This window comes from Camelus ferus, chromosome 13 (assembly GCF_009834535.1).
Source record: "Camelus ferus isolate YT-003-E chromosome 13, BCGSAC_Cfer_1.0, whole genome shotgun sequence".
In the NCBI taxonomy this organism is placed as follows: Eukaryota; Metazoa; Chordata; class Mammalia; order Artiodactyla; family Camelidae; genus Camelus; species Camelus ferus.
The window spans coordinates 66,744,320-66,770,208 of record NC_045708.1 but is presented as its reverse complement, the minus strand read 5'-3'; the positions used below and the strand labels follow the sequence as shown (position 1 = coordinate 66,770,208).

Below are 25,889 nucleotides of genomic sequence, written 5' to 3'. Positions count from 1 at the left end.
TAATCTTCTTAGGGCCAGGAACCCCTTTGAAACTCTGACAAAACCAAACCAAACCAAATCAGTAGAACAAAGAAAATTTCATGTTTGTATATACCATTTCCAGGTACCATGGACCTTAACTAAGAACTCCAGAAATAGGTGATCTACACCTATTGGCCTTAAATTCTCACCCATGCAGATATAGAATGATCTCCTACCTGGGCCAAAATAATGTCTAAGCTTTTCACTATTTACAAGTCCTATCATCCATCTATTCAGTTTCCAAAGTTTAGAAATCCACCTTTGGCTGGTTATCAAAAACACTAGCACATATGACTATTGTCAAAAAATAGACAAATTTCTGTTGTCTAGCTTCAGATAAACTGAACTGAGGCAAACAATGCTTAAATGAAAAAAGTTTAAGCTAACCTCACTAGTCTAGATACTTTCATTTCTATCTTTATAGACTTAGAAAACATCAGATGAATCACTTTCACCAATTGGTACTTTAATATTTATGTACTAAGCCAGAACTTAATGTCTCCAATTTTTTCCTTATGCCTCACAGGCCAAAAGAAATACCTAACAATTCCATTTACTAAGTAGTAAGGTCCAAATAACTTAGTAAATACTTATCACAACTCAGCAGCTGTCTGAAATAATTCAAATTGAAATAAAAATTACATTTTTATTTCATTCTTTAATAACCATAGTTACTCTTGTTAATGGGATGTGTCTACCTATTGGGTACTTCACAGTTTCTCAAACTTTGAGATCAGATTGGATATTCATTCCCTTCTGCGTTCATTTCCTGTTCTGCCAGTGCAACAGAGATGTGGAATAACCTAATATTGCAACTTTATTGATTCTAGTTAGTTCACATGGTATCCAACAAATGGTGTCATTGTGTTTCCCTGAAATTTTAAAATGTAATGCAGCATCCTGAGAGTGGGCTGAGGCACCCCAGAGAGTCTTGCTGCAGAGTTTGAGAATTGTGGTACTAATATTTAAAGAATGTTAAAACTAACAAACAAAAACCCCCCGAAACTGTTACCCCTGGCTACTTCAACTCCCCCTTCTTTTCAATTTGCTCCCTGAATTCCAATCACATCAAATTACAGAAATTTACTGCCAGAGACAGTCTCTCTTGACTCAGCTACAATGCATGCTGCATCTTTGGGATGCACCACCTTTCCTTCTTTCTTCAATCATCTCTTCCTAGTCCCTTCTTTGCTTAGTTAACTTTTACTTTGTTTCAAAGTGTACTGCAATTTTTTCCCCCCGGAGAAAGAATTTCCTGCCTCTGCCCTCTCTCAGAATTTAGATTAAATGCCTCTCCCCTGTGTGCTCTGATAGTGTGGATCTTATTTAAACAATTATGCCTTTTCTTATCTGACAACTCCAAAGACTATGAGCAATTTGAGGGCAGGGCTTATGCCTGGCAGAATAGTTCTGTTTTGTTTTCTTAATGATTTGTCAATTACATTATTTAATATTCTTCATTTAGAATTCAGGGAAAGCTATCACTGCTGAGAAAGTCATGTTTTCCTCTTTCTGATAAAGGAAACTCACACTCCAGGAAGCTCAAAGGGGAAAATGATATTAAATCATAGCAACTATATTAGCTAGAATTAGATATTAGATATAAACCATATGTGGTTAGCATGCTTGCTTCCTGGTTCTAAAAGGCCTGAATTTTTAGTAACCACATTTTTACTACCATCTTTTGTTGTGGCATGGCTCAAATACCTTCTGAAAAGGAGCAGGAGATACATACAACATTATCAATCATTTAAGATAAACAAATGCCCTCTGAGAGCAGAACGGAAAGGTTACAGTACTTTCTATTACTTCTTTCCCCAAAATTTTACTTTTAGTTGCAATAAACTGTGACAGTTACTGGAAAATATAATTCTCTTGCATTTGGAACAAATGAAATAAACTTTTTTTTTTTTCTGGGGGTGGTTAGTCTTTTTAAAATTTTAATTAATTAATTAATTTATTTTCTTTCTTTCTTTCTTTCAGTGGAGGTACTGAGGATTGAACCCAGGACCTTGTGCGCTCTAAGCATGTGCTGTCTCACTGAGCTATTACCCAGGGAACAACTGAAATGATATTCCATCTATTAAATTGTGTCTCTACTCTAAAAAAATAATAAAAACAATTATATCATAAATGCCAGGAATCAACAGTAGGCAATGTAATAATGTTCTTGACACAGGTAAAAGAAATTAGCCTCAGGAACATAAACAGCTATTTAACCAGTGAAAATCTTCAGTGATAGTCTTTTCCTCAGTAGTTTCCATTACAGGAAGTAACATATTAATTTATGTTTACAAACTTCATAATTTCACCCACCATTCAACTTCTTGTACTCTATAATAAAGTTCACACCTTCCCCAAAAGTAAACAGTAGATACCTTTTCTCATCTTTTCAAAACGAAGCGAAGTTAGATCCAACCGCTAAGCACAAGCTCCCTTTTAAATTCATTAATGTGCTCAGAAAGGAAATAAAAATATAAAACGAAAAAAAAAAAGTAATCTAAACCCAAAACTGAACTCCTAGTATTATTCATGACCCTCCACCAATTATCTGTAAATAAAAGGAACCTCATAATTCTCATACCTTTTATTACTGAAATCAGCAAGCTTAGGCACTTGATTTTAGTCGTTACTCTAACAGTTTTTTGTTATGTTCTCTTTCTTTCTTATGCCCTGTTCCTTTCACTATCAATCTAAATCCACCATCATAAAATACTCGTTCAAAAACTATTTCAAGTCTTTCATGATTAATCCTACCTATTTTATAGCGGTGTACTTTAAATTTTATATCATCCATAGCCTTAATGCAGTCATTTAAATCAGACGGGTCAAATCCAAACACAAGGAAATCATTAGTGAAACTAATATTCTCAGGATTTATAGCAGTACAATCAAAACGATTTTTAGGTAAGCAGATTTAAAGTGGCTAAATAAATAAAAGAAGGAATAGACTTCAATAAGTAAGAAACAAACAGTAAAAAATTAGATGAAGTTCAAAGTTTAATTTCAAAATAAATTAAAAACTCAGTGGATAGGTTAAATAGCAGATTAGACCAAGAAAATGAATTAGTACACTGGCAGACAGATAACTCAGAATTCATCAGGCAGAGATATGAGAAATTAAAAGGCAGTAAGATAAAATGAGGAGACCCAAGATCTACCTCGTAGGAGCTCCAGAATAAGAGAATAAAGACAATAGGGGAGAAGCAATACATGAAGAGATAAATGGGTGAGAATATTCCAGAACTGAAGAATGATATAAAGTCTTAGTCTTGTGACTTGAAAGTCACACCAAGTTGCAAAAAGATAGATGAAAATAACAACAACAACAGAAGTAGATAGAAAAGGCATCTTATCTACAAATGAACGGTAATCAGATCAACAGAAGGCTATTCTTTAGTAACAAAAAAGGCCTCAAACTTCCACAGGATTTTCAGCCTTTATTTTAAGGTCCTCATATATTGCTAAGACTTTCTCTAAAATTAAAAAACAAACAAACAAACAAAAACTGCTACAAAATATTAACATTCCTGGGAAAATTACAGATGAAACCCAGTGTCCATGTTATACATACATCGGTCCCCTGTTCACTAAGCACATATGTGTTAATTTCTATTAAAAAATTGTGCTATGGTAGGAACGGGTGTACCACTTTTACCTACTAAATGGACAAAGATTTTTCTAATCATAATGTTGGCAACAATCCAGCTGTAAGCTATTAAGACTTTATAAAATTTGGAAATACCTTATGAGAAACTTTAAAATAGTGATTCCTTTTGACTCAGTAATTCTAATTCTAGAAATATAAACCAAGAAAATGATTAGAAATTATCACTATATAGAATCATAAATTCAATAATTTTAAAGTAATCAATAACATGTGCTCGGCAGAGAGGAGACTCCCTTACAAAGCTTGCAAGTAGCAGGGATTTACACCAATGTATAGAAAAGACAAAGTTCGGGATGCTAAATATCATAACAAAATAATTTCAATCTTTCAGTCTAAAGAATAAGGATAGGCTTCTTTTATTTATGCCTTTTATTATTTCGCAGCAATGTGTCCAGCTCGACATAGTTGCTACTATGGACACACAGTTTTATTTCAAATTATGTTTAAAATAAGAATGTAAAAAAGACTGGATGGGAAGAGATTAAAATATTGACAATAATTATCTCTGGGTAAAAAGAAATGAAGAGGGATTTTCATTTTGTTCTTCAAAGTTTTCCTTCTCAATTTTTTAAAGCAACGAATATATGCTGCCTGTCTAATAAAGAGGAAAATACATTTTTTATAAAGACATCAAAAGGAACTTTCACTTTATTTCAATCTTGGCAAATGTAAAAGCTCATAAGGATTATCTTATACTCTACATTGTATCTGCTATTTACTGAACTAGGTTGTATCGAGTCTATTCAATTCTATTGCAAGGGATGAGACTATACACATTCCACTCTAATTAGACCACATTATGTCCCAGTCAAGTGTTTTTAAATACACAAGTATGTTAATATGTTTTTGATAATTACAACTGTCTTTAATTTTATATAATAATGAAATTCTGATCTGCAGATTAAAACATAAATTGACATTTTAAACTTACTACTTTTCAACAAACTCACAGTGCAGTTTGAGAAAAAACCACTAAAATAAGAACAGGATCAGATTCCAAGAACAAAATGAAGAAAAACTTGGTCACTTATAACCAAGTACTTCATTTAGGGAGAGATAGGAAAGGATGTTTACTTCTCACTGGCCAAGTTCCCAGAGAAGAAGTGAAAAAGCTGTTAAACTTTCTCTGTATTATAGAAATACAAAACAGTCTGACCTGATAGATGCCAAGAAGTGTTAGAGCCCATAAAAACTCACTGGATGTGATTCACGTATCGCTTATCTAGAAGGAGTTTCTGAGATTACCTAGTCTAATTCCCTTGATTTTAGTTTTGAGGAAAGCAGGTTCAAAGCAGCTGTGCAACGTGCCTCAGGCCACAAAGAAGTCAGTGACCCCGTCTCCTGACTCTCAGCTTGGGGCTCTTTTACTCACACTGCCTTTTTAGAGGAGTGTCCATTCCCCTTTATTTGAACTGCATCTTTACCGAGTTGATTTGCATTAATTAATGGGTATTCTGTGCCATACTTCAGGGATACTGGGAGGACATATTTCCTCTTATTCTCTAATATCTCCCTAATCCAACCTTCTGGGGTCTCAGGGGAGAATGCTCTCATCAGAAAGCAAGAAACCAGTTCTAACATCAGCTCTTGTCACTCGCTATGCCCCTCAAGCATGTTATCCCATCTATGTACCTGTTGGCCAATCTGCAAAATTATGTTTGGCTTTCCCATCTTTTAATTTTTAAAAAAACTTCATTTATTCAAAACATTCAGTGAATGCTATGCAATGGAAGTGGCACAATCTTGCTTTCTTTCAGGTATGTGATGTACTAAGGAAGATACACATGAAATCCAAACAAAGCCTGAAGCAGCAGCAAAGCTTTACACATATGTAGGCTATTCTGTGTGTGTGTGTGTGTGTGTGTGTCTTTTAACAGAAGGCTCATTAGAATGAAGTATGATGGAAAGAAGTAAGTATTTGGAGTCAGTCAGATTGGCCATGTTAAGCCTTCCATTGCTTTTTCTACAAGATGGAACTATTACAACTACCTTGACTATATCACTTCCAAGTCTAATACTGGCTGTGCCTGGGACTAAGAAGCATGCATTCATAGCAAGAGTAGAGTTCTGGCACATAGCACTGAAAGGCAGTGCTGGGTGCCTTCGTTGTATCCATCCTCTTATTTTCCTTATTAAGAAAATTCCCATTTTGTTAGATGCAACAAAGTGCACAGATAAAATTCTCACTTTCCCAGACTCTCTTGCAGCTAGAAGTAGTTATGTGACATCCTTGTCAGAGAAGCCCAGGATTTTGGGAAAAGCTTCCACTTCTCCTTTTCCTTCTGTCTAGAATGCAGACCCAAAGCCTGAAGGTGCAGGAGCCATCCCGAGACAGTAACAGACAAATAGGAAAAAGACAAGGCTGACAAAGCAGAGAGAGCCCAGGACCCGGATGGCTTTACTAAACTGCTATACAGGTCTCAGAATGCCAACTTTGGACTGGTTTTATATGAAATACAAATTCCTATTTGACTAAGGATTACACAGAGCCTTGTAAGCCAATATAAAGACTGGCTTTTATTCTGAGTGAAATGACGTAGGGCTTAGACAGAGAAGTGATACTGTATGACCTCCTGTGTTAAGAGTAGATTTGAGGGGAGCAGGGAAAGGCAGGGAAACATTATGGAGCCATGGTAGATTCTTATTAAATGGCCTCAGATGAATCCTGCCTCCCTGCATTCACATCATCATGTTGCCTCCTTCCACACTGACTCAAAGCTAGCCTTTTGACTTATTCTAAAACTGTAATGGAAGGGACACACTGATGATGGGCAGGGAGTTCCAAGCAGAGGCCTCCAGAGGACTCAGGGCTTGTTTTTGTTCGTGAAAACCCAACTACTATTTAAAGTCCAGACTGCTCTGCTGGAGACAGAGAGGCCCCTGGAGGACGAGAGACACCACATGGAGAGAGGCCATGTGGAAGAGAACCAAAGCACCCAGCTGTCCCAGCCATGCCAGCTCAGGCACCAGACGTGTGTGTGTGGGGGCCACGGTGGGCGCTCCGGGCCAGCTCGCTGCCAGATGAATGCAGCTGTATAAGTGAGCATGGGCAAGAAAAGCAGAAGAAACACCTTTTCTACCCACGGAAACTTGGGATGAGTTTGTCACACTATACTAGACATATGACATAGAGGCTACTGCCGCAATGCAGGCGAGATAATGACAGTTCTAAGCAGTTTCTTCAATTATGATTATTAATTATTTTTTGTTAACTGTCAATAGATAAAAAGTATAACAACTTAATCTGAGGATGTTAATAACTGTAGCATTATATTCAAAAAGAAAAAACAGTTTTCTTTTTCTTTACCACTTTACAATCCTTCCATTCTAACACTTTGAGAAGATGTAGAGACAACAATCCTCTTAAAAAAACAAAAAGGAAGTCACTACTTTTTTTTTTGAAAAGTCACTACTTTTAAAAATAGACTTGCTTAAAAAAAAAAAAATCTGTCTTGCGTGTCCACCATTCCTGTGACAAAAACAAGCATAAATGTAGGACAGGGTGTCCAATCCTCAGATTTAGTTATTGGTTTAGGAGTAGTCACCTGATTGAAGTAGGCCCGTTCAGATGCCCTTTTCAGGGATTGACAGGGAAATCCTTCTCCTGAGAACACCAGCTGCAATGACAATAAAAATCTGAAGCTACTGATGAAAGGAGTGCTCTTCTTACCATAGATAGTCAGAAAACAAAGCTAACCCAGAAAGAAGCAACGATGAGAATTAAAGGGAAAAAGATCACTGAGGATACAGGCTGAGCATCCAGATCCTTAAGTCACCTGATGAGGTGGCTGAGTGGCTAAGGCGACGGGATGTTAAACCCTTAAATCTCTAAGCACGCTTAAAGCAAGCATAGGCTCCCACTCCCCTAAGCTGTTTAGTCACAATGCAACTAACTCTTTGCTTGAGGTAGTTTGACTTAAGTTTTCTCCCACCACAAATAAGAGTCCCAGATAATACTGATAGGTCTAGCTTCCTATTTTGAAACATGAAATTTTCTCTAATTCAGTAATGTTAACTGCAATTCCAGATCTATATACGAGAGTTTTTCCCAGTATCAAGACCACTGTACCCTGTAAGTGTGTGTGTTCTCTGCCACTCCAAATAATCTTGTTTTATACCACAAACCTGAACTTAGGGTCAGATTCCCACCCTTGTTCCAAAGGATGCTACTAGTAATCCTTGGTCTTACTTTTGTGTACTCTTCTCCCTTGAGCTCCCGGGAAATGTTTCTTTTCTTATTCAAACCATGTGATTCCAGTGAGGTCTTCAATACTCTTACATGATCCTACAGATCTGTGGCCACAGTTGAATGATTTAAGGATGAACATCTGACTAAGCTAAACCAGAATGTCCCACATCCTAGCCAAACACGACTGATCAACTCATCCCACGGGTATTTACTGAATACCTGCTACCTGTGCTAGATGCTGTACTAGACACTGGATATGCAGTGCTTAAAAAAAGACATCTGTATCTACATTGAGCTAAACATGAGTCCATAATGATGCAGAAAAAGCATTTCACTAAGCTCAACAGGCACTCATGATAAAAAAAACTCTCAGTAAACTAGTGGAGAACTTCCTCAACTTGATAAAGAGCATCTACAAAAAACTTACGACTGACAGCAATGTATAATGGTGAAAACTAAATACTCTCCCCTAAGATCTGGATCAGGACAAGGATGTCTATTCTCAGCACTCTTATTATTTTTTATTAAAATATAGTTGATTTACAATGCTGTGTTAGTTTCTGGTGTACCGCATAATGATTCAGTTTATATATGTACATATATATATACACCACATACACTTTTTCATATTCTTTTTCATTATAGGTTATTAAAAGGTAATGAATGTAGTTCCTTGTGCAGCAGGACCTTGTTGTTTACCTATTTTATATACAGTAGTTTGTATCTGTTAATTCCAAACTATTACTTTATCCCTGGTCCCACCCTTTCCCTTTGGTAACCTTAAGTTTGTTTTCTATATCTGTGAATCAGCAGCACTCTCATTCTACACAGAACTGGGCATTTTAACTACTTCAGTAAGACAACAGAAGGCATATGGGTTGGAAAAGATTTAATAAAACTGTCCCTATTAGAAAATAACATAGTCATCTACACAGAAATCCCAAGAAATTTATGGGAAACTTCTAGAATAAAAGAGTTTAGTAATGTCACAGGATACAAGAACACTCAAAAATCAACCATACTTCTATGTACTGATGATGACCACGTGGACACCAAAGTTAAAAACAGAACACCATCTACAGTCTTTACTTAGATGCTCCTGTGAGATGACCTGTAGCACCGTGCATGCTCCCAATCATATTCCTTATAACAAATTTCTTTGTCTTTCTCCCTTGACAATAAGACAAGTCCAGAGGCAGTATTTGCCTTGTTCATTACTTTATCCCCAGCACAATGTCTGGCACATCACACCTAGATAATAAATATTTTAAAGGAATTAAAAAAAAAGAGAGAATATGCTTCAAGTTTTATAAGCAAAATAGCAATTCTCCATATCCAAACCCCAAACTCTACCCCCTCCTCAAAAAAGCTCTAGTTACAGAAAAAGTTTCAGGCAAAAATAAAAAGGCATTGAAACACACAGCTAGAATCAGAAATCAAGACAATCCTCACATTTATAATATGGGAAGGGCTTTCAGACACAAGTCTTTGTTCTTTTCAATTAAGTCACATGTATATTCAAGCACACACACACAAAATTATACAGTGAGTAAAATCTGAATTTTATTACTGTCCTTTTTGTGACTACTTAGATTAATCAATATTCTAAACAAGAGGTTTCATTATCAAGTGACAGATACTAGAGTTACCAGTAATTCTAATAGTGTCTAATCACCATTCCATTCATCAGTTTTACCAATTCCCCAGCAGTGGTTCTTAAAACTTTGTGTATATGGAGTTGGTGTGAAGCAGGGTGCAGAGGGGAGGAGATACAGATTACAGATCTACCCTGGGATCCAGATGAAAGCAATGGACTCTCAGAAAGTTCCATGTATGCAACACACACACACACACACACACACACACACACACACACACACACACAGTGGCAGGTTTCAGGGGGCTCATAGGTCCCTAAGTCCATCCAAGCAGCCCAAGTTCAGAACTCATGTAGGTCTAGCCTTTTGTCAACCAATTACCTCCTAGCTATTAGCTATTTCTGAGGAGTCTAACATGCAAAACAGACTTTTAAGGAAAGTATACCATATTCACAAAAAGGCATATAATAAGACCATGATTAATTAACTTTACAGAACACCTCCTTTATACAAAATCAAGTATGTTAAAATTTTATGTACCTTCAAAAATTATATTAAGCAGAGCTCCAGACGATCAGAGGAACAAATCCTTCCCAGTGCCTACATTCTATTTGTTCTCACACCTCTATGTACCTTTTGGTATGCCTACAATATTTTATTAAAAAATGAGAAAGGAATGACACAGAAAGAAAAGGAGAGAGCTGTGTCATAGCACAGATACTGGACTTCATTACTGAGGAAGTAGTCTTGGAAGGCTGTAGAATTCTGGGAAGGACTTCTAATGTAGGATAGTCTTCTGTCTGGAATTTTGACACTACAGGTGAAGGTAATGGCTTCTCAACCTCTTAAAATTGTTCTACTCAGAGTATATTTTCTTAAAAACATGGTAAGAATTTTTAAGTTGAAATGCCATGTTACTGGGTATATTTCAATACATAAGAATTATTAAGCATATAAATATATATATATAAGCATTTAAATTTATATCCAACATAATACATGAGCTTCTTTTGTAATTCCTAAAAATGAAATTTCCTAGTTATTAATTACATTTTTAGTAGTATCTTTATTCATTTTTTTCTCCTCTTCTAAAGCTGGTGTCCACAAATATTAATGTATCAGAATAAAACAATTAAAATGGTACAAATGTACTAAGAGTCAAGCTGATGTCTTAAATGGATTCTGAATTACAGCCTTAATTTGAAAATATTTTATATTTTATGGTATATTATTCTAATAATTATTTTAAATAATTTATAACCCTGGTTATTACCCATCTGATGGAATCATACACATTACATTTTTAACAATTCAGAATATGGAATGATTAGTTCTTTTGGCACATTTTCATAGTAGTATATAATAATCATAATTGTAAGCACATTACTCCTACAACAGTCATACTCTATGAGGTGCTACAAAAAACATATATAGGAAGAAGTGGGCGTAGCCAACAATACAGTCTGTTCTGTTATAAACCATAACTCGAGTCTTGGCATGCAGGTACTCTTATGTGTGTTCTGTCCTATAACTCAGCATACAAATTTGCTTTTCAAAAATTGTTTCATTCAGTAACAATTTATTAAATATTTACTCTAAGTTCTATTCTAGACACTGATGATACAAAAATGATCAAGCTACTCTTCCATAAATTGGCTCAGATTTAAGTTCACAGAAGCATATCTACTTTAACAGAACTTATTCTAAAACTATAGTCATATATTACCTTAAAAAGCATGATTTTAAGCCCCCAAAATGCATATGTGAAACAGAAATAATTTTTTAAACCAATAATGTGTCACAAAAGTTTACTTAGCAGTAGGATTATGAAGGCTTAGGAAAAAGTAGTACATTAAAAATAATATCTCCACATTGTCTCCATTTCTCTTACCAGGTCTACACAAACATAAATATACCAAGTACAGTAATTTTATAAACCAACCAAATCAGAAATATATTTATATTAGGACTGCAGAGAGCAATGAAAGAGAAATCACATAAAATACAGTTCCTTACTATATCTTGGTTACCATTCCTCAGACCTCACTTTACTCCTATAGGTTTGAAACTTGTGGAGGTTTCATCTCTCTACTTAACTAAGTAATATAAATGATCACATTTCTATCTACAATTGTAGCATCTTATAAGGATTCAAGAAGTATATACATTTTATTAAAATGCATTATATAGCCAAAGAAATAATTTAAACATCTATGATTTAATCACTTCATTAATATGGAAATCATTTCCCCAGCCCAATCATATCTCATAATTAATATTGCTAAAGTTACTATTGGTAAAAATGACATCTCAGTAAAAAATGTAGTTGCTCTAAGACCTATGGCAAATTCTTAAACTGTTTCAATTTTTTTTTCTAAAATAGTGATTAGTTCTCATTTTAACTCAAACCTTACATTATGCCCATTTTAAATCCTTTAATGGTGAACTGGGATTGTATACTTTCTTTTCTTCCCCCTTCATTATCTCAGTTTAGCAGCTCTCAAAGTGTGGTCCATCACCCCTGGAAGTCCAATATCCCTGTATAATCACTTATGTCTGTCTTTCCTTCCACAATTTAAGTTCCCTGAGAGAAGGAAGTATATTTGATCATTATTGAATATTTTGACCCTTATTATATGACCAGGTCCCAGAATAATGCTTTGAACATAGAAGGTGCTCAGTAAATATTTGTTGAATGAATGGAGAAATGGCTGCTCACAGTTGATATACTGAGTGAGAAGTAATACCTGAGAGAAAAAGAAGAAAAAAAAGAATCATCATAACCACTAAAGTCACTGAGTACAGGAATAAGGAGTACTACCTATTTAAAGAAAGAGTCAAATTTCTAAGTATATTTCGTAAATAAGGCAGCAAAATGTGGCATACATTGCATAAATGTAACTTCTAGAAATAATGTTAAAAATCAGTTTTATATGCTTAAAGAATTAAGACTGCTTTATTTGAAAAATACACTTCATTCTCCATTAATGAGTCATTATAGTATGACTAAATATTTCATAAAACAAAATCACATTTTAATCACAATTCAGAATTGGTAATTGTGAAGTATGACTTGATACTGTATCCCAACACGTTAGATCACATTCTCCAAAGCGAAGAACCAACTTTTCCACTGGCATAAGGAGAACTCCACAGGAAGATAAATACTCACAGTAACACTTTGAGCTATCTTATTCTTTGCTATCAAATAGAACAGAGTTTATAAAATGACACATTCCACTGTGGGTGGAGTTAGATAACAAAAACCTACAGAGAACCAGTCAATAACCGTAACTAGTTTCCTTTTTTCTGTTCACATTAACACAAGAACTACAGGTTAGACAGGCTGAACCTCAAAAACCAGTTAGAGGATAACAGGCAGGCTACTACTGCAGATCTACAGAATGTCGTTACGGCATTACGTATCAATAATAATAATAATAATAATAATAATATCCTCCCCACTCCAGGTTGTCAATCAGCATTAGTGTTAGTCATCCTACCACATGTAACCAAATGGCAATTGTTTTGTTCCCATATACTATCCAATAAGCTGGCTTTCCTTCAAATACACAAAACAAGTAAAAATGCAGCAGAAGAAAAATATAAGAACAATCATTAAGACAAGTACCACAGTAATTCAAATATAAATTACACATGGATTACTTTTGCCATTATCAAGAGCACTATGAGATAAATAAATGGGAAATGTTAGAGTGGCTTTTCCTAAATATTTTGGTTAGAAAAATACGACCAGGTAATTAATAGAAAAAGAATTCAGAATGGACAATAAGCAAATGAAAACCCTTTGCTATAATTAGGAGATGCAATTAAAATAACGAGATATTTTTCATGCCAAAAATAAATTACTTTCTTCCCAGGCATTTACACAAGAATAAAAAAAGCACAAAGCCACTAAAAAAATTTGCTCATGAATGTTCATAGTAGCTTTATTTGTAATAGTCAAGACTTGGCAACAATCCAAATATTCAAGAACAGACAGTTGGAGAAACAAATTGTGGTATACCCAGACGATAGAATATTACTGAACAATAAAAAGGGACTAAACGATTGCTACATACAACGGCATGGTGGAATCTCACAAATTACTATGTGGGGTCAAAGAAGCTATAAAAAAAAACAGTACTCACTGTAGGATACTTTCATGTAAAACTCTAGAAAATGCAAATGAATCTACAGTGATAGAAAGCAGTTGTCTGGGCCTGGGAATGGGGAAAGGGATGTAATGACAAGAGGATGAGATTACAAAGGGAAACAAAGACACTTTTGGGGCAACAGACATGTTCATTATGTTGACTGCAGTAATGTTTTCATGGGTTTAAAAGTGTGCCAAAACTTATCAAATTGTATATTTTAAAAACGTGCAGTTTACTGTATGTCTATTAGATCTCAATAATGAAAGATGTTTTTTGTTTTTAAAGAGAATGTCTTCTTATTCCCTTACTGTAGACATGGTTATATTGTTTTTTTTTTTTTTTTTATTACATTCAAGGTTGTTCATTAAAAACCTTACTCTCCTAGAACTAGGATATCTTGGCTCTAGTCTCAGTTCCCTCACTTAGTGATGGCAGACAAATCATTTAACTTCTCTGGGTGTCATTTTTCTTAGCTGTGAACTAGATTAGGCAAAATTGATATATGCCCATCTTATTTAATATTTTATGGATCTATAGATAGTAGCCTCAGCTTTTTATCACATTATGTTGTTCCAAGAACTCTGTAGTAAATCAAATCGCATTCTGTGATGGAGGAAAATGTTCATTACAAAATTCAACAATAAATCCCTCTAACTGTTTAAAATATTAAAATATAAAATATACAGTGAAAAGAGCATAGGGTTAGATTTAGACAGATATATATAGTTTCAAATTCCAGTTGGGCTAATTTGCTATGTATATAAACAAGTGATTTTATTTCTCTATACCGTATACAATATACAATAGCCAAGATGTAGAAGCAACTCAAGTGACCATCAATAGATGAATGGATAAAGGAGGTGTAATGAAAATACACACACACACGCTGAAATATTACTCAGCCATAAAAAAGAATGAAATCTTGCTATCTGTGACAACATGGGTGAACCCAAAGGGTTATTACACTGAGTGAAATAAATCAGAGAAACACAAATACCATATGATTTTACTTATATGTAGAATCCAAAAAATAAAACAAACATAACAAAACAGAAACAGAATTATAGATACAAAGAACAAACAGGTGGTTGTAAGAGGGGAGTGGGTGAGGGGGAGGAAAGAAATAGGTGAGGGAGATTAAGTTCAAACTTCCAGTTGCAAAATAAATGAGTCATGGGTATGAAATGTATTCTTTGGGGAACACAGTCAATAACTATGCAGTATGCTGGTATGGTGACATATGAAACTAGACTTACTGTGGTGATCATTTTGAACTGTACAAAAATATGAAATCACTATATTGTGTAACAGAAACTACCATAGTGTTGCAGGTCAATTATACTTCAAAAACAAGCAAACAAACTCACAGAAAAAGAGATCAGATTTGTTGTTACCAGAGGAGACAGGTGGAGGGTGATGGCAGTCAAAAGGTACAAACTTCCACAGTTAGGAGACAAATAAGTACTAAGAATGTAATGTACAACATGACAAATATAATTAACACTGCTGTACGTAATATACGAAAACTGTTTGGAGAGTAAATCATCACAAGCAAAAAGATTTTTTTCCTGTTACTTTAATTTTGTACCTATATGAGATGATGGGTGTTCACTAAACCTATTGTGATAATCATTTTATGATGTAAGTCAAATCATTATGCTGTACACCTTAAACTTATACAGTGCTGTATGTCAATTATATCTCAATAAAACCAGAATAAAAAAATTAAAATATAAAATATACAGTGAAAAGAGCACTGGCTTAGATTTAGATAAACCCTGCTTCATATTCCAGATGGGCTAACTTGCTATATAACATGAACAAGTACTTTACTTCTCTATGCCTATATACCTTTATAGGTAAATAAAGAAGATAAATCAATACCTTCTAGAGCTGTTGTGAGGATTAGTAAAATAAAAACGGTAAGATATCCAGCACATGCCAACATGTCACCCAATAGGTGTTCAACAAATGGTAATTAAAATAACTTAATGAGAAAATAGTATTTTAAATTATAAAACAATTTGCACACTTTAGACTTTATTGTACTATATAAAATAATTACCATATTATTAGCATAAATTGAAATAACTACCACTTTAAAAAGTATCTCATAAATTTTAAAAGGCAAGAATTTTATTGCTCATGATGAATGAGGAAGATTAGACAAGAACATTTACTAAAGTGCCCATTAAGTATCAGCACATAAAGTAATAAATGCTTTATTTCAGGTAGTCTACATAAATAAACCAAGGAGACAGAAGGGGGATAAGGCGTGCTGGAAGGTGGGTGGGAAGTCCTTTTATGTAAGATAACCAAGGGAATGCTCTCTCACATAAGGCAACATTTTAACAGGGATTTTAGCATATGTATATATATATATTAACACCTTGATTGTGGTATGATTCCTGTAAATAATAAATATTTCAGATGTACAATTTGATGAATTTAGATAGATGTACAGCAATGAAGCCACCACCACAATCTAGATAGCTAACATTTCCATCAGTCTGCAAGAGGTGCAAATTTTGAATTCCCAGTTTATCCCTCCCCCTTCTGCTTTAACCCCGCGTAACCATAAGTTTGTTCTCTATGACTGTTTCTGTTTTGTAGATAAGTTCATTATGTGATTTTTTTTTTTAAGATTCCACATATAAGTGATTTCATATAGTATTTTTCTTTCTCTTTCTGACTTATTTCACTTAGAATGACAATCTCCAGATCCATCTATGTTGCTGCAAATGGCATTTATTCTTTTTTATGGCCAAGTAGTGTTCCATTGTATGCGTGTGTATGTCTGTGTGCGTGCGTACACGCACACATACCCCCTCCCCAATCTTCCCAGTCATCTGTCCATGGACATCTGGATTGTTTCCATGTCTTTGCTATTATAAATAATGCTACTGTAAACACTGGGGTGCATGTGTCTTTTTGAATTATATTTTCCTCTGGATATATGCCCAAGAGTGGGATTGCTGGATCATATGGTAAGTCTGTTTTTAGCTTTTTGAGGAATGTCCATACTGCCCTCAATAGTGGCTGTACCAATTTACAGTGGAGGGTCCCTTTTTCTCCACACCCTCTCCAGCATTTATCATTTGTAGGCTTTTTAATGATGGCCATTCTGACTGGTGTGAGGTGATATCGTAGTTTTCATTTGCATTTCTCTAACAATTAGTGAGCATCTTTTCATGTGCTTGTTGACCATCTGGAAGTCTTCTCTGGAGAGATGTCTATTTAGGTCTTTTGCCCATTTATTTATTGGGCTGTAGGTTTTGTTTTTGGTTTTTTTTCTTTTTTTTTTTTGATATTAAGGTGTATGAGCTATTTGTATATTTTGGAAATTAGTCCCTTGTCAGTTGCATCATTTGCAAATACTTTCTCCCATTCTGTAGGTTATCTTTTCATTTTGTCAATGGTATCCTTACCTCTGTAAAAGCTTTTAAGTTTAACTAGTTCCCATTTGTTTACTTTTGCTTTTATTTCCATTACTCTAGAAGCTCAGCTGAAAAAAATATTGCTGAAATTAATGTCAAAGAGTGTTCTACCTGTTTTCCTCTAGGAGTTTTATAGTATCTGGTCTTACATTTAGGTCTTTAATCCATTTTGAGTTTATTTTTGTATATGATATTAGAGAATGTTCTAATTTCAATCTTCTACAGGTAGCTCTCCAGTTTCCCCAGCACTGCTTGTTGAAGAGATGGTCTTTTCTCCCATTGCATACTCTTGCCTTTGCCATAGATTAACTGACCATAAGTGCATGGGTTTATTTCTGGACTTTCTATCCTGTTTCATTGATCTATGTGTCCATTTTTGTGTCCATACCATACTATTTTGATTACTGTAGCTTTGTAGTATAGTCTGAAGTCAGGTAGCATGATTCCCCGAGTTCTGTTCTCCTTTTTCAAAGTTTTGGGTATTTGAGTTCTTCTGTATACAAATTTAACATTTTTTATTCCAGCTCTGTGAAATATATCATTGGTAATTGGATAGGGATTGCACTGAATCTGTACATTGCCTTGGGTAGTATGGCCATTTTAACAATATTGACTCTTCCAATTGAAGAACACAGTACACCTTTCCATCTGTTTATGTTGTTTTCAGTTGCTTACATCAGTATCTCAAGGTTTTAATAATACATGTCCTTTGCCTCCTTGGGTAAGTTTATTCCTTGGTATTTCATTCTTTTTGATGCAATGGTAAGTGGGTTTGTTCCCTTAATTTTCTTTTCTGCTATTTTGTTGTTAGTGTATAGAAATGCAACTGATTTTTGTATATTCATTTTATATCCTGAAACTTTACCAAATCCACTGATGAGCTCTAGTAGTTTTCTGGTTGCTTCTTTAGGGTTTTCTATGTCTAGTACCATGTCATCTGTGAACAGTCACAGTTTTATTTCTTCTTTTCCAATTTGGATTCCCTTTCTTTCTTTTTCTTCTCTGATTGCTATGGCTAGGACTTCCAAAACTATCTTGAATAAAGCAGCAAAAGTGGGCATCCTTGTCTTGTTCCTGATCTTAGAGGAAATGCTTTCAGATTTTCACTATTAAGTATGATGTTGGCTATGGGTTTATCATATATGGCCTTTATTGAGGTATGTTCTCTTTATGCCCACTTTCTGGAGATTTAATTTTTTATCATAAATGGATGTTGAACTTTATCCAAAGCTTTTTCTACATCTATTGAGATGACCATATGGTTTTTATTCTTCAGTTTGTTAATGTGGTGTATACACTGATTTGTGGATACTGAAAAATCCTTGCAACCCTGAGATAAACCCCATTGATCATGCTGTATGATCCTTTTAATGCACTGTTAGAATTGATTTCTTAGTGTTTTGTTGAGGATTTTTCCATCTATATTCATAAGCGACACTGGCCTGTAATTTTCTTTTTTTGTGATTTTCTTTGTTTGGCTTTGGTATCAGGGTGATGGTGGCCTCATAGAACGAATTTGGAAGTGTTCCTTTCTCTGCAATTTTCTGGAACAGTTTCAGAAGGATGTGTTAACTCTTCTCTAAATGTTTGGTAGAATTTGCCTGTGAAGCCATCTGGTCCTGGGAGTTTTTAAATTACTGATTCAATTTCAGTACTGGTAATTGGTCTATTCATATTGTCTCCTTCTTTCTGGTTCAGTCTTGGCAAATTGTACCTTTCTAAGAAATTGTCCATTTCCTCTAGGTTGTCCTTTTTGTTGGCATATAGTTGCTCATAGTAGCCTCTTATGAGCCCTTGTATTTCTGTGGTGTTGGTAGTAACTGTTCCTTTTTCATTTCTGATTTTGTTAATTTGGGCCCTCTCCCTTTTTTTCTTGATGAGTCTGACTAAGGGCTTATCAATTGTTTATCTTTTCAAAGAACCAGCTTTTAGATTCATTGATTCTATTTTTTTTTTAGCCTCTTTTACTTCATTTATTTCTGCTGTAGTTTTTATGATTTATTTTCCTCTACTAACTTTGGGTTGTTTGTTCTTCTTTCTCTAATTGCTTTAAGGGTAAGGTTAGGTTGTTCACTTGCGATTTTTGTTTCCTGAGGTAGGCTTATATCGCTATAAACTTCCCTCTTAGACCTGCTTTTGCTCTGTCCCAGAGGTTTTCGATCATTGTGTTTTCATTTTCATTTGTCTCAAAATATTTTTTGATTTCCTCTTTTATTTCTTCAGTGATTCATTGGTTGTTTAGTAGCTTATTGTTTAGCCTCCACATGTTTGCAGTTTTTGCAGTTTTTTTTTTTCTTGTAGTTGATTTCTAACCTCATAGAATTGTGGTCAGAAAAGATGATTGGTATGATTTCAATTTTCTTAAATTTACAGAGGCTTGCTTTGTAGGCCAACATGTGATCTATCCTGGAGAATGTTCTGTGTGCACTTGAGAAGAATGTGAATTCTGCTGTTTTCAGATGGAATGCTCTGTAAATATCAATTAAGTCCAATTGGTCTAATGTGTCATTTAAGACCTGTGTTTTCTTACTGATTTTTCTGTCTGGGTTATCTGTCCATTGATTTAAGTGGGGTGTTAAGGTCCCCCACTATTACTGTGTTACTGTCAATTTCTCCTTTTATGTCTGTAAACAGTTGCCTTATATATTGAGGTGCTCCTATGTTGGGTGCATATATATTTACAGTTGTTGCATCTTCTTCTTGGATTGATCCCTTGAGCATTATGTAGTATCCTTCTTTGTCTCTTGAATAGGCTTTATTTTAAAGTCTATTTTGTCTGATATTTGTGACTTCAGGTTTTTTTCTTAATTTCTATTTGTGTGGAATGCCTTTTTCCATTTCCTCACTTTCAGTCTGTATGTGTCTCCAGATCTGAAGTGAGTCTCTTGTAGGCAGCAAATATATAGGTCTTGTTTTTGTATCCATTCAGCCAGTCTGTATCTTTTAGTTGGAGCACTTAGTCTATTTACATTTAAGGTAATTATTGATATGTATGTTCTTACTGCTACTTTAATTATTTTGGATTCATTTTAGTAGGTCTTTCTCTTCCTTTTCTTCTTTTGTTGTCTTCTCTTCTGATTTGGCAACTGTTCAGTGTTATGTTTGGATTCCTTTTTCTTTTTTGTTTGTTTACCTAGTATAAATTTTTGGTTTGTGGTTACCGTAAGGTTTTGGTATAACATTCTGTGTGTGTGTGTGTGTGTGTGTGTGTGTGTGTGTGTGTTTGCTTTAAGTTGCTGATCTCTTATTTTCAAATGCATTTGAAGTACCCTGCATTTGTACTCTCCTCCTCCATGATTACTGTTTTTGATATCACATTTGTACATTTGTTTTGTGTGTCTCTTAACTGCTTATTGTGGAGACTGGTGATTTTACTATGTATGTCATTTACCCTTCTTACTAGTTTGTGCAGGAATGATTTCCTACTTTTACTGTATGTTTGCCTTTACCAGTGAGTTTTTCCATTTTGTAACTTTCTTGTTTCTAGTTGAGGCCTTTTCTTTTCCAACAGAGGCTCCAATCAACAGACACGGAGTGGCAGATTGGAGAATAAAACCAGAGCCTACAATATGCTGCCTACAAGAGACCCACTTTAAGGTGAAGGACACACACAGATTGAAAGTGAGGGGATGGAAAAAGATATTTCATGCAAATGGAAATGACAAGAGAGCAGGGGTAGCAATACTCATATCAGACAAAAAAGACTTTAAAACAAAGACTGTAAAAAAAAACAAAGGACATATTATGATAAAAGGAGCAATACAAGAGGAAGATATTATACTCATTAACATATATGTACCCAACACAGTTGCACCTAAACATAAAAGTGAATAAAGATGACTGAATAAATAAGTTGTATGCATATGCAAAATGGAATACTACTCAGCCAAAAAAATAAGAATAAAAAGATGCCATTTACAGCAACATGGATGGACCTGCAGACTGTCATACTAAGTGAAGTAAGCCAGAAAGAGAAAGGAAAGTACCATATGATATCACTTATATGTGGAAACTAAAAAAAATGACACAAATGAACTTATTTATAAAATAGAAATACTGACAGACATAGAAAACAAACTTATGGTTACCGGGCAGAAAAGACGGGGAGGTGGAGAGATAAACTGGGGAGTTCAGGATTTGCAGATACTAACTACTATACATAAAATAAACAGCAAGGTCCTACTATATAGCACAGGGAACTATATTCAATATACTGCAATAGCCTACAATGAAAAGAATATGAAAAGGAATATATACGGATAACTGAATCACTATGTTGTACACCAGAAACTAACACAACATTTTAAATTGAATATACTTCAATTAAAAAATTAAATTTATACAAAACCCAAAAAACAAAAACCTACACAAAATATTAGTGTGCAAACAGTGCACTGTGAAATTCTGTTTTCGTAACTCCTGAACTCAAGAAAGTTTGTTATTTGTTTCTGTCATTTGTATAGTAGAAAATCTACAGTGAGAGAACAATTTCCTTTCATTTAAATCTATCTTACTCTCTTGGTTACTGAAGGTTTTTTTTTTTTTGTAATATCTACATATACTAGAAATAATTAAAATTTATCTTTATTAAAATTTAATAAATTTAATAAAATCTTAAAATTTAATAAATTTAATAAAATCTTAAAATTATCTACTTTTCTCAGTTCCAGCCACTTCTCATTATCACATCAGCTCATTAATTCTATTTGCAATAAGTCAAGTTAGTAACAGAAAAACAAAAGTTTTTATCTTACAAGGAGCTGGAATGTAAACTGGTATCCTTTCTCAGCCCAACTCCAATAATTAAGCCTAAAAAGATATCTAATTCCAGACTTGTTTACTGTCAATATCACTCCTTTCTTTTTTCACAAGGTCAGAACAAACAACAGCCTAACTTTTTGTTCCTTAATATCAGTTCTAACTAAAGATTGTTTTTAAATTACTGCAATAGTAGTTAATAGTTCTGATATAGAAAAAGTCCATTTGATAGATTTTTTTTAAAAATGAGATTAGATCAATTTCCTATTTACTTTTGAAAAGAAATACATGAACCATTATTTTAAGAAATTAGGAATTTTATTTTTGGCTTCCAGTCTTTCAAATAATATATTCATGGAATTAATAAAAAGGTTTTTTTTTAATTACTTAAAAAATGCTAGATTTAAGTGAGTTCTCAAGCTCCAGCAATTATTCATCAGGTTAAAATTATTTGTAAACATAGCCAACAGGTTCAAAAACTGTTTCAAAAGTTTAAAAATATCTTCATATCTTTTTTAAAAAGTAACTTAAAAAGATAGGTCAACAATTTGGTATTAATAAAAACATACAACACAGAGTAAAAAAGGGAATGCGACAAACACACATACCACACGGTCCCTCCAGTTCTCTAGAGACACCATTTGAGGCCATCAGAAAAAACTTCATCTAATTTTTCAATGATAATATAAATACTTAGGAATACAGTTAAGAATTTCTAGTTAACAATACTGTATATTTGAAAGCAGCTAAGAATAGATCTTATGAACAAGCTCTCAACATAAGTAAAGAAAAATTTGTAACTATGTGTAGGGGTGATGCTAACTAAACTTATTGTGGTAATCATTTAGCAATATATATAGATATTAAATCATTATGTCATATACCTAAAATTATTATAATGTTATATGTCAATTATATCTGAATAAAAAAATAAAATTTAAATTTTAAAAATATAATTTCTAGGTTAGGTTGTGTTAAGATCTCAACATGAAAAAACTAGACAAATTACTACAAATCATCATCTGCTGTCTTCTACACCTGAGATCAATTAAACTCCAACTCCTAAACACAACACATGTGCTCCTAAGAGGATGATGAGTACAAAATACGACTTCAACCTCAATCTATTTTCTGTAAATCTCTGATGTATACAAATACATGACACTTCATATATTTTTAATATATTAAACTTCTAAGACATTATTTACCTCACTTCAAAGCCAATTTGTTTAAAATTTGTTCAGTACAAAGTGCTTTAACCCTTTGCAGCCCGAGTGTGAACAAAAAACCTCTAGGATGAATCTTGAATACGTAATACTAAGTGAAATAAACCAGTCACAGAAAGATACATACTACACAATTCCATTTACATGTCAAATTCATAGAGACAGAAAATACAATCGTTTTTGCCAGGACCTGGGCAGAGGGGATAATGAAAAGCTAGTGTTTAATGGGTACACAGTTTCAGTTTTCCAGGATGAAGAGTTCTGGAGATGGATGGTGGTGACAGTCATACAACATGGTGAATATACCTAATGCCACTAAACTGTACACTTAGAATAGTTAAAATGGCAAATGTTATGTGCATTTTACCACAATTAAAAAACTTTTTTAAAGCATCATAATTTGACCAAATAAGCAACTCTGATAACACAGCCAACTGGAAATTGAAAGTCACCAATAAAGGAAATAAACTGTTTCTTAGAGATGAAGGCATCAGATTTGCTGAGAAAAAAACTACAACAACCCCATAATAAATCAAGCTGTACTACATTACCCCACCACAGCCAAGAGCTGAACATTTTAATTCCACAGGACCTAGCTGGAAAGAGAATATCCTCTCTTTTAAGAAGGCACAAGACTTGACAGAGTAAAGTCAAAGCTGAACTACAGCGTACTCAGCGTTTTGTTGTTTGGCCTGACTTTGTTTTAGGCACCAGCAACAGAACTGGTCTTGAGCAACTCACATACTGAGAAACATGAAAAACAGAACCCAGAAATACATTCAGTTCATTGTACAGTTATTTTTAACTTCCTTAGAAGATAAGATGAGCTCTATTTTACTGTAAGGGCATAGTAAAAGTAGAGCTCGCAGATTGTAAGGAGGATAGCAAAGAAAAACTAGAGCAGGGGTGAGAATACTGCCACTAATAAGGAACAGCTTAGGCACAAGGAAGGAGGGTAAAATGAATACAAATAGCAACAACAAGCAGCTTATCCCTTTCCTCTTAAGTCTATCTGAATGTATTTAGGCCCAAATGCCAGCATCACTGAAAGTGTTAACATATTACAACAAAGTATTTTAGGAAAGTTATTAAATGCTCAAGTGGAAAAGGGCTGATAAAATGAATTTTTCCCTTCGGCTTTTAAAAAGCTTTTTTACTTAAAGTAGATTATTACTACAAGATCTTTGCCCCCACAAACAGTCAAAAATTAGAAATAAGTGCAGACTATAACACGAGAAAAATATTTGTTTAAAATATATGAAACATGAGTATTTTTTAAAGTGCACATTTTTAAAATAGCTCATGCACATAAAATACCCACTTTGCAAGTCTATATTATGTGGGTAGCATGATTGGCCTGTTTTAACATATAATTTATAAATATAGAAAATATCATTCAGTTTCATTAGTAATAGCTTCTCTAAATGATTTTTAAGTTTTATATAAATGTTAAACCATGATAAGCTTTCCAGAAGTTACACACTACTACTCTTGGAATCACTATACCTCTACAGTATTTTTATGTTACAAAAATTTGACAAAGAACTTTGATACTGCCATGAATACTAACAACTAGGTGGCAAACTATATATTACCTTTATAGTTTTTCTCAGTTTTCTTGGGGAGAAAAGAAAGGCATTCACTTTTAAAATATCTTGGCAAATGTTAAGACATGGAAGCAGCCTAAATGTCCATCAACAGGTGACTGGATAAAGAAGTGGTATATTTATACAATGGAATACTATTCAGCCATATAAACTGACAACATAATGCCATTTGCAGCAACATGGATGCTCCTGGAGAATGTCATTTTAAGTGAAGTAAGCCAGAAAGAGAAAAAAATACCATATGAGATCGCTCATATGTGGAATGTTAAAAAAAAAAAACATAAATACAAAACAGAAACAGACTCATAGACATAGAATACAAACTTGTGGTTGCCAGGGGAGCAGGGGGTGGGAAGGGACTGGGATTTCAAAATATAGAATAGATAAACAAGATTGTACTGTGTAGCACAGGGAAATATATACAGGATCTTGTGGTGGCTCACAGCGAAAGAGAATGTGACAATGAATGTATTTTCATGTATAACAGAAAAATTGTTATAGAATTTGGAATTTGACACAACATTGTAAAATGACTATAACTCAATTTAAAAAAGTAAATTTGTATAAAAGATTTAAGAATTTGGACTTCTAAAATCCAACTAAGAATGTTGTAAGTATATCAAGAGTATATCCAAATAAAATGCAATTGATTTAAAAAAAAAAAGAAATGCATTTCTTTGACTCTGCCTGGCCCGCTCTTTCTACTCAGTGCAGTGTTCTTAGGAGATGCGTGTTGATTATGAGGAAAAAAAAAAAACTTGGCAAATGTTAACCATTTTTAGGTGTACTAAAGGAAAAATTACAACTCTAAAAGTTAATAAAACTAGAATTGTATAGAGTACTAAAACGAGGGACAAGTCAGAAGGTAACGGCTGACGTTAAAGCAGGCACTGGCTGAGTAAACACGAGCACCTGCAAACTGGGTATCATAATCCTTCCCCAGGCCTAACTCAAAGGGTCATTTCAAGAATCAAGTGACATACTACATGCACGAGTGCACTACTACTCAAAAATGCTTCACAAACATAGAGTGACATTACTATTAGCAGTACTACTCATATTTTCAACATCTTTCTCTTTATTTTGTATACTTTTAGAATCAACACCAGTTCCATCTCTATAATTACCATTACACTACAGTAAAATACTTACCCTCCGTCTCGTCAACTTCAAAGAAAAGGAAAGGAAAGGTCTACTTTTTCTTTTTTTTTTAAGGAGACTTAGTA

General features: G+C 34.1%; 1 protein-coding gene across 2 annotated transcripts in view; it reads right to left on the bottom strand.

Moving 5' to 3' along the window:
* Positions 1-25,889, bottom strand: part of PKN2 (protein kinase N2) — a 110,938-nt gene that overhangs the window by 72,454 nt on the left and 12,595 nt on the right. Inside the window, exon 2 of one of the 2 annotated variants that reach the window (XM_032494735.1) lies at positions 7,237-7,308. The exons of the other annotated variant lie outside the window; for it this stretch is intronic. Coding sequence (XP_032350626.1) covers positions 7,237-7,308 — 72 coding nt within the window. The remainder of the gene's footprint in view (positions 1-7,236; positions 7,309-25,889) is intronic. 2 annotated transcript variants of the gene reach the window in all.